The sequence below is a fragment of the Nipponia nippon genome, unplaced genomic scaffold, assembly GCF_047370975.1.
Source record: "Nipponia nippon isolate SJK-2023a ecotype South Korea unplaced genomic scaffold, ASM4737097v1 scaffold_1, whole genome shotgun sequence".
In the NCBI taxonomy this organism is placed as follows: domain Eukaryota; kingdom Metazoa; phylum Chordata; class Aves; order Pelecaniformes; family Threskiornithidae; genus Nipponia; species Nipponia nippon.
The window spans coordinates 9167716-9182801 of record NW_028262290.1 but is presented as its reverse complement, the minus strand read 5'-3'; the positions used below and the strand labels follow the sequence as shown (position 1 = coordinate 9182801).

The 15086-nt window shown below is 36.7% G+C and overlaps 1 protein-coding gene across 19 annotated transcripts in view; it reads left to right on the top strand.

The window, feature by feature from the left end:
• The window catches only part of PHF20L1 (PHD finger protein 20 like 1), a 55929-nt gene extending 42005 nt beyond the window's left edge, over positions 1-13924 (top strand). For 11 of the 19 annotated variants that reach the window (XM_087745636.1, XM_087745748.1, XM_087745753.1 and 8 more), the window contains 8 exons: positions 1232-1396; positions 1770-1951; positions 3871-3970; positions 5179-5265; positions 6191-6386; positions 6802-7171; positions 10919-11084; positions 12241-13924. In XM_087745636.1, coding sequence (XP_087601762.1) covers positions 1232-1396; positions 1770-1951; positions 3871-3970; positions 5179-5265; positions 6191-6386; positions 6802-7171; positions 10919-11084; positions 12241-12383 — 1409 coding nt within the window. In that variant the 3' untranslated portion in view covers positions 12384-13924. The remainder of the gene's footprint in view (positions 1-1231; positions 1397-1769; positions 1952-3870; positions 3971-5178; positions 5266-6190; positions 6387-6801; positions 7172-10918; positions 11085-12240) is intronic. The other 8 variants (XM_087745729.1, XM_087745701.1, XM_087745691.1 and 5 more) reach the window with 3 other exon arrangements.
• The last annotated feature ends 1162 nt before the right edge of the window (positions 13925-15086 follow it).

Here is a 15086-nt window from a genome sequence, read left to right as displayed (position 1 = left end):
GATGGTTGAGGTTGGGAGGGACCTCTGGAGTCCCTCTGGTCCAACTCCACTACCGATGCAGGGCCACCTAGAGCCAGTTGCCTAGAACTACATCCAGATGACTTTTGAATATCTCCAAGGAGGGAGATTCCACCACCCCTGCCAGCACAGGTAGGACAAACTGTGCTCATCAGATGCAGGGCATGACCAGCAAACTGTTTATGCATGACTGGCCCTTTTTGTCCCCTTATTCCTCTATTGTCCCCACACTTGTTCCTCCCCAAATCACTTAGGTCTGTCCATTTTCCCCACCTTTGGTTCCTTCCCTAAACATTCCATAATAAGTCTCATGCAATCCCAAAATGATTTTCTCCTACATCCCACCCCTTGGCTGCAACCCCCGCTTCGTCCAAAAGGTTATTCAGAGAGCTACTCTGGGTTTCACGCCTGGATCATGGGGGTGATGGCGCTGCTGGGACAGCCCTGGGACGGGCCTGGGCAGGAGGTGTTTGTTGTTTGCCTGCCCATCGTGTTCCTCTGGGCTTGTGCATACCCTACTGGGATGCTTGGCAGTGGTGGACTGCCTGGTGGTGGACTTGGCAGTGTTAGGTTTACGGTTGGACTCTATGATCTTAAAGGTCTTTTCCAACCTAAATGATTCTATAATGCTCCTGGGCCCATCCCAGGAGCCATTGGCCCATCAATGGCTGATGGCTCCTGGGATGGGCCTGAGAGCATCCCATGAGGGTTTTCTTTGGGCTCCTTGTGCTCCTCTGCAGGTCTGCAGACAAGCTGTTATCACTTAACCTGGCAGGACAGTCTGCAGTTACTTCTAGGTAGCAATGTTGGTAGTGCTCCAAACAGACCCAAGGCAAAACGAGAGAGCTACCAGCAGCATCTCTAAGGGTAGCAGATGGTACAGGATGAACTGTGGGGGAAAAAAAAGACTGTATAATGTTCTAGGAAAAATTATGCCTCTGTACATTCAGAGATTGGGGGAGGGAGTTAAATGGGTAATGCTTGTCTTAGCTATTAAACTTCATTGTTTCTTACTGGAAATTTTTTGATAAAATATGTTACGAAGAGCTTTTCCCACTTCATATTTGCAGTTTTGTCATCCTAGTACCTCAATGTTGATATTCTTTACTTCTGAATATAATGTTGCAGTATACTTAAATTTTTTTTTTTTTGTATTTGTCATAAACTTTTCTTGATTTTTGTAACAGCAACTTATTGTCTTTTAACTTTTCAGATTATTCAGACTATGAAGATAGTTCTGTGGAATTCCTGGACAGGTGCTCCTCTCCGTTAACACGGTCCTCGGGGAGCTCTCTGACTTTGCGCAGCATGTTCTCAGAGAAGAATACATCATACCAGTATCCGAGAGCTATCTTGTCTGTTGACCTTAGTGGAGAAAGTAGGTTGGCTGAACAGCAACTTCCAGTTTGTAGGATTAATTCTTTAAGAAGGAGAATTTTACAGGAAATAGTTTAGTTTGTGTTTGAGATTGTAGCTATAAATATGGTGACTGATTTATGCTTCATCTATTTAAATCAAAATGCTTACGCTCCTCAAGCTGTTCTGCATTGTACTTGCTTTGGTTAAGTGTTGCTACTCTGCTTCCGAGATCACATTAAAGGCATTTTGCAGAATTTGTCAAGAAATCTAATATACCAGCAATGTGTTCGAGAGCGATTTTTTGCTCTATGCAGGTTAAGATTTTTAACCTGTATTTCTGTAAAGCATTGCATCTCTGCACACACAATTTCACATGCATTTATTTTTACTAGACCTTTCAGATGTGGAGTTCTTGGATGATTCCTCTACAGAGAGTTTATTACTTAGTGGTGATGAATACAATCAGGACTTTGATTCAACTAACTTTGAAGAGTCTCAGGATGAAGATGATGCTCTCAATGAAATTGTTAGATGCATTTGTGAACTGGATGAAGAAAATGGCTTTATGATTCAGGTAAAGAAATTTGGGGGTGGATATATTTTCAGTGTGAATTTCTTGCTTGTGAAGGTACCCTTTTGATGTGTTGGAGACCAAAGTTATGTAGAGAGCTGTAAATAAAAGTAAACAATTACAAAATATTTCTATGTTCTGCACTTGGCGTGACTGTTCGGTGTATGCAGAACTTATTCTAGGATGGGGTTTCTCTAACAAATCAATATGTAGAACAGGTTTGTACGGAAAGGTAACATTTTTCTTTATAGCTAACTGATAAATTTGGAATAAAGTATCCTTTCCTGCACACAAATCATCGCTTCTGTCCACAGACCATCCCAATTATACCAGCCCTTCTGGTTTGTCCCTTGTGCTTTGCAGTACCAATTGCAGATACCACTCTACTCACTGTAAATGTACCTCAGCTGTATTCAAGATCTCTGCTACACAGACGTTAATATCGTCAGTAACTGTGATGTGTGTGTGATGTGCGTGCTTCATCTTTAGAACAGCAGTTCTCAAACTAGAAATCACTAGCTGGTTTTAGAAACTGCTAAGAATTTAAATCTTACTTGGTATAGAAAAAAGGGTAGAAGAGTATACAGCATCTGCACGGCATTCAGGTGCTGATGGATTGCAACTACTGCTGCTTATTTATTTGTACTCCGATGAGGGGAGCATTTCCGATCTAGTAATGAATAATTTAACGTCTTTGTCTCAAGGAATTCGTAATATAGCGATTAGATCAGATGCAGGCAACAGTGAGGAAGAACTCAGTTGTCAAAAACTTTAAAACAGCAATGAACTTCCTGTGTTTTTTTCCTCACTCAAAAAACAGGTTTGTATTCAGCTATTAATGTGGTACAGTTTCTGCTGAAAATACGGAGCCTTTTTAGTTGAGTTTTGAAGGAAGCAAGTATGACTGTCCTGTGTTAATGGATGTAAAGTCTTCTGGAAATGACAGAAAGACCTGAAAATGAAGGACACGAAGACTGTCCCTGGGAACACATTACTGAAATGCTGTGCTGTGTTGGAGGAACTAAGTAGGAGTTCAGCTATGGTAATAACGTGGAAAAACGGACTGGTGTAGAAATCTTTGGAGAGAGGAGAGGAAGTTGTAGCCATAGTGGTATGACAAGAGGAAAGGTGACTTCAGTGTTTTGAATAGGTTGATGCTCAAAAGCATGTCAAAGCGAAGAGGAGAGACTTTCAGTGGTAAAACAGCAGATATTTAGAACACAGGCAATCGCTGAGTTGAGAAGGGAAAATGTATTTTTTTAAGTGGTAGTTTCTACCTGTCCATTTACAGCCTGACTTTTCCTCCTCATACCTTGTCTACTGAGAGTGGCCAGTTTGCTGTTTCTAGGCCCTCATGTCTTACCACTTCTATTTTGCTCTCCTATTCTCTTGTTTCTCCTCTTTCATTTTCTCTTCATTTTCTTTTTCTTTTAGATTTTCCATTGGTGCGATATTAAAAACACATCTTTCTAGCGCACTGGAGAGATGCTTTGTAAATATAAATAATTAAACTGAAGAGTTTTCTACTTTTCACTGTTATGCTGTAATGTATTACATTATCTTTCTACTTTACTGTAATGTTATACTTCTGTCTTATGTTTCACTACTAAATATTTAGGTGCTAAAATACTGAATGTTGTAATAAAATATTATTAAATATTACATCTTCAATTTCTTCTTTTTTTTTTTTTCTCCCAGTCTGGAATTTGTGGTTGAGGTAACTTTCAGAACTAGAGCTATTTTTTAGCTTGATGTCTTTGCCTACCCAAACACAAATTGCCCAACTAAGATAATCTTACTCAAACCAGCTATTTAAGTTAAACTGCTGTTCTCTGCATTTTGATGATGCAAGAAATAGCTTCTGATTTTTGAATCTACTTATCTCAGTTTTAGTTTTTGCTTTTATTTTTTTCTGATGCCAGTGTGAAGAGTGCTTGTGTTGGCAGCACAGTGTATGCATGGGACTGTTAGAGGACAGCATTCCAGAGCAGTACATCTGTTATATCTGCAGAGATCCACCAGGTACGGGTAAACCACCTTTATCTGCAGCTGTCTGCTTGGGATTTTTAAGCAGAGATGTTATACATTCCTTAAATTGTTAAAGCTTTGTCTGTTTTGTGTTATCTGTTACACTTCTTTGGGGCAAGTGATTCTAAGTTTGGCTCTGTGCAGAAACTTACTTTCCTGTTAGTAACATCTTCTTCAGCTATGCTAAATCTTATTCATGATCTTAATTACCATCGCTTTAGTTGTTGAAGCTTAATTCCCCTGCAACCTTAGCACTTTTTCATGTCATTGTAGTCTAAAAAGTCTTTCTAAACAAATCATTCTTGTTCAGTGATCTGTTTTGCCTATACTTGGAATCACATCTATTCATTTAAATTTATTTTTTTTTTTTTTTAGAGAAAAAGAACTTATTACCATTGTACACTCAGATATGCTGTGGATGTCATTTCATATTAATTGCAATTTTATAATGTTTGCGTTTGTCCAGAATTGTGTAAATGAAGGTGTGGAACTGAATATATAAAATATGAAAAAATCTATCACTTTTTATGGTAAACGATAGTGCACAAACAAGCACATCTTGAACTTAAAATTGTTAAGATAAGTTTGAAATGGTAAGACTTAGGGAAAGTCTATTTATTTTTAAAATGAATACATATGATTAGGAAGATGTTGATTTAAAAATGATTCTGTCCATAAATGCATTTTTCTTAGGAGTTATTTGGAAAAAAACTATACAATTTGGAAGAAAGTTTTTAGTATTTTTCCTGACATTTGATACAAACACACATACCTGTCTTCTGGTGAAATATCCAACAGTCCAGCTGTTTCAAAAGGGCAATGAGACTACACCCCCAACTTTACTTTCTTTCTGAATTTAAGAAATAAAACCTGGAAACTGTTTGCAGAGGTATAAAATAACACAGTTTTTATTAGTTATTTTTGGGAAGAAAATTTAGGAAAATAGAGCTGGAAAGATGTGATATTTTTCCCATTTGCCCCAATCTGAATCTAAATTGTTGGTACAGAGTCTTGTTTGATGGTTCTGTGTGGTGTACTCTTTAAGCAGTCAAGCTTTTTCTTATTAAAGCCAACTAATTTGTCTTGTGTTCTTTCCCTGCACTGTACTAGGTACTTCGTTATCCCCTGCTATGCAGAGACTGTGTCCCTAATTTTTATCTTCTCTCCCTTCCTAACCATTACTTCTTTTCTTTCTATGTCAGGAGAAAAAAGTCATTCACAATGTCAGTATTTTAAAGTGTATTGGGATAATGGGCAGAAAGGAGATAGACAGGGTATTCTCCTGAAAGGTATGAAGGGCTTCCATCAACCCATTCTTTGTTCTGTATATGATGATAGTCTGATATGAAATTGAGTGTAAGATATTGCGGTCTTAGTCAGTCTGTTTGTCTGGGTTCCTCATTGTAAACAATAATATTGGAATAATCAGCATTATACATTTCTAGTTTGGGGTTTTTTTGGGTTGTTTTGTTTTGTTGTTGGTTTTTTTTTTTTTTTAAATAGTTATTTAGTTACTATAGAAGCATTAGCTAAATACTCATTCATGCCTGTTGGGTTAAGATTGTAGATGTTGCCATAGCATGGGAGACCTGAGGCCCACTTACATCAGTATCCTGTCTAGTAGTGTCTGGTAAAAGGCACCTCAAAGGAGAGAGTAAGAACTCTGCTGTCGATAACTTTGAAATGGCTGCTTTTCATGAAGCCTTGTCCTGGCTTATAATAAATAGATATTGTCTTCAGTATTAAAGCAAAATACTTGTCTTTTGGAAACAAACTAGGTGTTTTGGATATGTCCATATAAAATCCAGTCTCTAACATTTCTATTGGTAACTTAGGTTTTCTTTTTCTTAAAAGTAAGCTGCAGTAGTTAGATAAATAAAATGCCAATTTAAACATTTTTTGCAGTGAGATTGATAATAGCACAGTTCTTAATATCCTGTACATTGATTGCAAAGGTGATTAGATGTTCTTTTCAAATGCCATTTAGAGAGGTCTTGATTTCAGGTTTATTTTTGTTTTCATAAGTGTTTAAGAGTTTCCTCCTAATCCATGAAAACTAAATTTTAATATATTAATAGCAAGACCTTGAATCATTCTTTCATGGATGTTAGGAGACATTTAGAAGAGTACAGCATATAATTATAGCACTCTAGTTTTAAATACAATTCTGCTGTGGCTTTAGATGGCCCTCAATTTGTTTATTGCTTACCCCAGGTCAGAGGTGGAGTGCCAAATATCTTTATGATAAAGACTGGCTAAACAACGGACACATGTGTGGATTATCATTTTTGAAAGAAAACTACTCTCATCTTAATGCCAAAAAGATTGTGTCAACACATCACCTACTGGCAGATGTATATGGTGTAACTGAAATATTGCATGGACTGCAGTTGAAGATTGGGATATTAAAGTAAGTATCGGTCCACGGTTTATTCTCCATCTTTCTATATTTGGGTAGCAGAAACTACCATTATTCCATATGCATTATTCTCTCACATTAAAGTTCTTTCTTGTACAGTAGTTTAAAAAATTCAAGTGCAAGATGTAGAGTACCCTCTGCTTCAGTGGGTGGTAGGTGGTCAGCACCTGAGTGGATGTGGTATATTGGGATTATTGGTGATTTTTTAAATTTTTTTTTCTAGTCAATTTTCTGTTAAAGGGACATTCTGGATTTATCCTAAATTGAGAAGTGACCTAGAAATACTTACATGTTTGATAATCGTGCTTATCAGTAGCTGTGATCTAGCAGAAGTGGATGCTTAACAGTTCAGTGGTGTAAGTGGTATTCTCTATAACTTGCTTTTTTCCCCTTCCCTTTGTTGCAGAAATAAGCATCACCCAGACCTTCATCTCTGGGCTTATTCAGGGATGCGAAAAGAACAAGAACAATTAACTGTTGGGGTAGAGAAAAAATTAGTGACCTTGCCGGATGCTGTTAATCCAACTGAAAGGACGTGTCACAGTCAAAACCATAAAGAGCCGCCCAGTATACCCCAGAAGATGGAAGAAACATACATCACAAGTGAGCACAGTTACCAAAAACCACAGAGTTTTGGTCAAGACTGCAAAGCAGTCACTGACCCCATGAGCTCAGATGATGAAGATACAAGTAGTTTTGAGGAAGATCAGGATTTTCACACAGAGAGTAAAAACTGTTTACAATATTCTTTTAAAGATGATGGCATGAATGAGCAGGTAAGTATCATTCTTCATCTGGGAAGTTTCTTAGTTGGAAAATATGTTCAATCTGATAAAACTCAAGCGCATACAAGTATTTAGAAATGTTCACTGTTATAAGTTGACATATTCTATCAAATAAGTCAGGAAAGTCATTGGAAGCAAAGTTGGATCACTGAAATAGTTTCAGGTGAAGTATATCCATTTCAGCTGGTGGGTGAAATGCAAAGTATGGTTAAAAGTATTGCCTGTGCTAAAACTGCTTATGCTCAATCCAGTGTTTCGGGGGCGGGGGGGGATTCCTATGCTTAAAATGCAGTGTCTTGAAACAGAACTTACATCGTTTTTGAGGTGAGGAAAACAGGACAAGCATCCTTTTTTCTCTCAGATCTGTTTTCTACATGTGGGTTTTGTTGTTATTATCGTTTGTTAAACTGAGATTTGTAATAGTGTTTATTATTGTACCGTATTCTTTAAATAGTAACACTATCTAGAATTCGGTCCACAAGCAATAATTTACTGACCAACTAATTTCACCTCACGTGCAACTTCTTTTGAGCCTTTTATATTGCATATTTATTCTAATTAAACATTTCACATGTTTTTAGTCAGGATTGTATGTGGCTATTTAAACATCTCTCTCATTTTTGCATTAATGATTTGAATCCATTACTTTGTGGAAAAGGTCTGAAACTTGTAGTCTGGGTTTAGTGAAGAGTTCTCTTTGAGCAAAAAACAAAGTGAAACAAACCTTTCTGTTTTCTACAATACCAACTGTGTGAGAATAAATCACCCAACTCATCCCCCTTTTGAAGTACAGTTTCTGGTGTGGAAGAAATGAGTAAGATCCATCTTTTTTCTTTTAATTTTAGTTTTAAATGTGGCATGTAAGCTATATAGTCTGAATGGGAAATTTTGGCTCATTCTAGTTAGAAATAACTGTTTGTATGCTAAATTGTATTATTATATTCAGTTTGTTTAGTAATGAGACATGCAGCAGTGTGAAATACACTTTCCTTCCAACAGTAGCTTAAATTGTCATTGTGAATAGTATAAATACATTTAGAATGAAAAGAAAATAATATGTGAGCAGTGAAACAAAACTAACGTTTCCTTCAGAGACTAAAGAATGTATCTAAAAAGCTAGGCACTCTCTGTTTTAAACCAAGAGGAGATCTGTTTGGGGCAGTGTCAGAGTACTCTTTCGTTTGGAACACTTCAGTTCACCTTGTCAGTAGTCCCAAGTAACAAGTGATAGGACGAGAGGAAACGGCCTCAAGCTGCACCAGGGGAAGTTTAGGTTGGATATTAGGAAAAACTTGTTCACCGAAAGGGTAGTCAGGCACTGGCACAGGCTGCCCAGGGAAGTGGCTGAGTCCCCATCCCTGGAGGTATTTAAAAGACGGATAGACGTGGTGCTTAAGGACATGGTTTAGTGGTGGACTTGGCAGTGGTAGGTTAACGGTTGGACTTGATGATCTTAAGGGTCTTTTCCAACCTTAACGATTCTATGATTCTATGGTATCTGAAATAAGGCTTTCTGTCTAGACTTAACACTCTCTGAAAAGTTCTCCTTGGTGTCTCCGTGAACCTGTTTGTACTTACCTTAAAACCATGATGACACTGACATTGAAGTGCCATTTTTACTTGAACTGACTTCTCTGTAAGGTGCCTTCTTCACCTCTCCTTGTCAAAGTTTTGGTTGGGGCTTTGGATTCTCCCTTCTAGCATCCCGCAGAGCCTTGAATATTCTGGATTTCCATAATGTTTTGTCTTATCCTAATCTACAGTTGTGTTACATATCTTCTTTTCTTTTATAAACGGTGTTCAGATTGACTATTATCGAGTCCCTTTTTGGACTATGCATCATCTTTAAAATTGTATTTCATTTCCTTGTTCTTGCTTCTGAAAGCACGAGCCTTCCCCACCTGAACCTGCCATTTATTTCTTCTTCACAAGCTGGATTCTGTACTCTGCTTTTCTTACTACTCCTGCCACCACTCCCTGGTTGCCTACATTGATCTCTTAGCTTAGAGGAGGACCTATTTTATCTTGTGGGTTTTTGTTCAAGGAGCATTTACTAGCTATTTGAATAAATACAGAGGTCATTAAAAGGAGAAAAAAAGTCTTTCATGATGTTTTTTAGATGTTAAGTTATTTAGCTTTAGGATTTTCTCTAACTTACTGCAGTGGTCATCCAAAAGACTCACCTAACAGATGATTTTGGTTTGAGAATTATGGACTTGGGTCCTCATACAGCAAGGGAAAAATGGCGTTCTTATCTTGTGGTTTTAGAGAGGGACTGAAAATTGTGAGATACAAGGCATTTCTTATTTACATTGGAAACATCCTTTATAAGATTAATAACAGTTTGCATAGTGAAAACACTGTGGAGGCAAACCTGATGTCTTAAGAGAAGAAAGATTTTATCTGAAAGGTTTGAGAGTTTAGAGGCATTTGTGACTTTTAAAATCTATCTTTGCTAAATGACTTTAACTCCTTTAAGGATTATTGTGAATATTAACAATACTTGTCCTCCAGGACTCACTCATAAAGCTGCCAGCAGGTCAGTCCAAGTTTGATTTGTTTTTTTAAATTGATTTTAGGTCTCAAAAAGAATGAGTTAGCGGGTTTTTTTTCTGCTTAAGAAGTTACTTAAAATCCATCAGTCCCTATATTCTTCCCTGCTCTTCTCACTCTTCCACTTCTTGACTGGATAAAGAAATACTTTAAGAAAAAAATGGTGTTAAGTCTGTTATTATGTGACATGGAAAAAATCAGCTGAGCACTTAATCAGAGAAGTGTATTAATAAGTTAAAATTTACTCCTTGCTCTGGCATTTACCATGAACTGACACTGTGTGAGCACACGTATCCAGCATTCTAGTCCCTAAAATAGAAACATCAATAGTGAAAGAACTTCATCAGATATGAAGTCATAGTGGATATAAAATGGAAACTGTGAATCCTGCCAATTAATGGAGATGCTGAACATTGTAACTCATTAAATGCAATGTATTTCCTTTGGTCATTTCCATTAGCTGAAACGTCAAATACGGAAAGATGAGGAACTTGTGTATCTCTGACTTGCTATGAAGACTAATTATTTCAGAGAAGTCAATCTTCCTCAGATACTGTGTTTGCATAACTGCATGTTACTGCCCTTGTAACTAACCCCAAACTTGTTCAATTCTGTCCCAGACTTGTGCTTGCAAGTTACATGAGACCATAGCAATGGTAGGAAGAGAAGTCTTTTGTCTTAATCAACAAGCAGAATAGCCACCTTATTTGTGCAGAATGATGACTTTTGACATCTTAGATATTACTGCATTTTAAGGAGTTTTCCTTCATTCTCTGGATAAAGTTGAAACAAACCTTAGGGTTTTGCACATTTTTGGTAATGGTAGAGCGATGCAGTTGAGCACTTCATAATTTAAGTCACTATTTATATAAAAAGGGCACACAAATGCGATTTGTCTTACTGCATTAAACAAAGTGCTTGAGCTGGTAAACTTTACCTCTTTCCTCACTCCTCCAGTGCTATACATGCTCATTTGTATGGAATTTGCATTTTGTTTGGTTTAGTCTGTTGATGTGTCATGGTACATGGCTTTTTTGAGTATGCTTTTTGTCAAGTAGACAGAAATACAATTCTAAAACAGCGTAGTTTATCATGTGACTCAATTATTGAAATCAACACCAGAAATTAAAAAACAAAGCAACCCTCTTAAATGGCAATTTTTTTCTTTCTGTTGCTCCTATGAAGAAGAATTGTGCTGAAGGAAACACTGTGTTTGTTTGTAATGAAAGAAAAGGCTCAGAAGAACAAGTGGACACACATCTTCAATGGCAGCTAAATCTCCTTACTCATATAGAGAATGTACAGAACGAAGTCACCAGCAGAATGGACCTGATTGAAAAAGAAGTTGATGGTAACTGCATTGCCAGATACTTGTTAATACACCTGTAACAACGTCTTTCATAGCCACGGTGTTGCACGTGATTTGAGGCACTAAGGATGGATTTTTAAGAATTGTATTCAAATTTGAGTGCCCAAAATTATAACCGGAGCTTGTACCCTTGATCCCTGCACCCCCTTCCACAAGTTTTTAATGCCCAATAAAGTAGCTTAAGCACTCAGGACCCTTGAGAATTTAGCTCAAGTTTGTGATATTAGGCAGATTTCAGAAAGCTTAGATACCTTGTCTAGTCTTTGTCCAGATGCGGATCTTAAAGCTGATGGATTTTTCTGTGCCTGGAGTGGTTTTGACTTGACTGTTCTAGTATTTGACAATATTTAGGAAAAAAAAATGTGTTCATTCTGCCTTCAACTTTGGTTTGCTATATATTGGTAAATAACTGGTTTCAGGAAGACAAATCAGGCTTCGTGAGAAAACTTGAATGAGATTATAGTGTGGGAGTAAGTATTACAACACGTAAATTTACTTGCCAGTCAGAAATTAAGAATGAGGAGAGCTTGTAGTCTAGTCATAGGAGTACTTAATTATCTTCTGACAAATAAAGTTGTCTTATTCCTATTTGCAGTTTTACTTTCAATATTCCTGCTTTTCTACTAGGCAGTATTTCTAGGCTAACAGGGTTGACCTTGTCCCTTCTCTGTCTCTACAAGCAGAGAAATTCCTTGAAAACATTTGTTGAAGAGTGGAAAACCATTCTGTAATCTGGACCTTGTAAACAGGAGCCTGTTAACGTGACAGAAGCAAGCCTTGCATTTAAGGATTCCATTTTCTGTTGCAGAACTGTCATAGCTAGAAGATCATGAACTGAGGTTTCTTTTATGTGTGTAGATGGTAAATTGTTAGCCAAGGGTATAACTTGCTCCCAGGTACCTTTTTATGGTAATAATCAAATCAGAAGATCTGTTTAGATTGTTTGAGTGAAATACAGATTTAGTTGGCATTTCCCTAATAAAAATTTCTTCTGTTAATTAAAATCTCAGTATATTTTTCTCAGCCTCAGTGTATTTTTCCCTTCTTATAAAAGACAGAGAGTGAGAAAACTTTAATTCTTATGAAAACTGTTTCTCGAAGACTTATTCTAATCAACTTCTTCCTTTTCCTTCTGTAGTTTTAGAAAGCTGGCTTGATTTCACTGGAGAACTGGAACCACCAGATCCTCTGGCAAGATTGCCTCAGCTCAAGCGACGTATCAAACAGCTTTTAATTGACATGGGGAAAGTACAGCAAATAGCAACGCTTTGCTCTGTATGACAAAAGGAAGAATAAAGAAATAAAAATAGGTTCTTTACGGTGAATTTTCTTACTAGCCACAAGACTGACAGGAAGATAGGAAAAAGCTGAGCATTTATCTGGTTCTTTGCTGATTACATTAATAGCCTGAAGCTCTAGAGAGAGGAGAGGAAATTTAGAGTAAGGAATCTGTTATATTGAAAATCTGAATATTCAATGTCCAAGCTTCAAAATGTAATATATTACATCCTGAGAAATGTTGATATGATTTTAACATGATAAACAAGAAAATCCCCACATACAAGAAAGCTGAACAAACAAAAACTCTGCGAAGGACAATGCTACTGTTTTGAAACCTTTGGCAAAAGATTCTCAATTAGCAGAATTCAGCTGACTAAAAATTCTTGGGAACTGGTTTTTTAATGAATTCCTCTTATCTTGCTAGTGAAAGATAGACACAGAGAGATCTGTATCCTCTCTACAAGGAAAGTTTTTAGAGTTTTTCCTTCTCTCATGAATGTTCAGGAAAATGAACATACTAGCTTTGATTTTTGAAAGAAATTACTTATCATGGTCTCCTTTTTAAAGTATTTTTTTAAATAGAAATCCTTATTACAGCACCCTTAGGCTCCTTTAAAACATAAGTGGCAAATAGTGGTCAGATGTGCCAAATAATATTAAAACCACTGGGATGAGAGTTCGATTGACTTACATGAAGGTTTTTTCCAAAGTCCTACTCAGTGCCAGCAATCCATCCAAACTTGTATCTAGTTTATATTTTTTTACGTTCTCTTGCAGTATTCAGGATTCAAGGTACAATTTTTGTCCTGGGTAGCTCTGTTCTGGTATTGGCCCTCTGAAAATTTTACCATCCTCAGCTGGGATGAGGAATGACAAGAGCAGCAAAACTGTCTGTGGCTGTGAAAATACTAAACCACTAGAATAAATATCACAAGATACGTTATCCAAGATGTTTTTTATAAAATCTTTCAGCTTCAGTGAATGAAACATCATGAAACCAAAGGCAACCTACTTGCTCTGTTAGCTCTTGCTGGATTTTGAGCCCAGGACTTTCCCTGTGCTTATAAGTTGCCACTGTACCCAGTGCTACATACGTATTTGTATGTGTATGTATATGTGTATAGATACACATGTACATATATACATACTATATACATTTATATCTACACATGTCTAGTTTTATTACAATAGACTATAAGAACTGGTGGTTAACATGAAATGTTACCTTTTAACAAGCAGTTTCTAAAATTGAAAATAATGTATGTACAGGTTTTGAAATTTGTAAAATATGACTGTTAAAAGGAGGCTATTTAACTGATGACATTAAGATACTTGAACATTTTATGCCTCACATCTGTTTATCAGTTCTAGTTATCTGTATAAATGCATTTTAGAACGGATAGACAGTAAACTTGAATTTACCTTTTGATAAGAGTACAAGCCACTGTACATTCAAAAATTATTTAAATTTGCAAACACACTGTTCTATATGTAAGGTACTGTATGTAAAACTGTTTATTAAAACTATTCTGCATACTCTACATTTTCCACTTTTCTTCCTGATCTACATACAACTGTAAAAAAGAAGTGATTGTTATAATGTACAGACCATCAAAAAACCTTCGAATGCCTTTTGAGGATGCATAAAACTGAAAAATGTGCCAAAGATGGATTATCTGGGAAAGACTTTGCAACCAGTGCATTGAACTTTCATGGTAAAACCATTATTGAGAAAGAAAGCAGCCTGGCTGGTTCGTTGCTAAGATAGACCTACTCTGACATTCCCATCTGTCTGTCATGTCTGAAGTGAGTTATCACTCTTGATGTCCAAAGCAAAATGTAAACCCCTGTTACAGAGTGGTTGCTGTTTAAAAAGTCTTGCCACATCAAGCTTATAGGAGATATTACAGAGCTGCATGGTAACGTGGAAGTTAATTCTGGAATCGTGCTTGGCAACTTCGTAATGCAGAGAGAACACAAGAGCTGAGAGTTGTTGACATTTTTATAGCAACTGTTAATAAATAAAATACTGTGTTATATAGTTGGATGCTTAAATAACTGCTTAAAACAATATGAATAGTGGAGTGACCTACTTGCTTTTGGATATGTGAGACTTTTTTATATATTATTCACTTGCTGCATATCCTTGAATGTGGTACTGTGTGTACTGTATAAGAGAAGTGTAAATCCAGATGAATTACTTTGAAACAAAGTGGAGTGTATTTACATAATTTATACAGCATACACTGTAGCAATATTATGCAATGTGTGTGCATGCGTGTGATGTAATATAATTGTAAATGTTACTGAATGGAGGTGGACTGAGAGGTTCCAGGTGGGAGGATGGAGGTTTCCGTCTTAGTGCAGAGATGGAGGAATAGTATCCTGAAAAGGAAATCATAAGGTCAGAGTTAAAGTTGCCCTTGCTGCTTTAACTTGTCTTCTGTTTGTATATGTAATGGTCTCTAAATTTACATCAGTATGTAATTTTATCCCTCAGGATCCTGCCTTATTCAGGATGGACTGTGCTTACAAAAACAAATCATCCATTCAGTATTTTTTTATCTTCATTTCTTGTGTAGTCACATATTATAAAAATTCCTGCAAGCATTCATGTCCTCTAAGAAACACAATGTCAGTGTCCGGACAGACAGTGCTATGATACATTGTGTACTGCTTGAATGCTTCACAAACTTGTCTGAG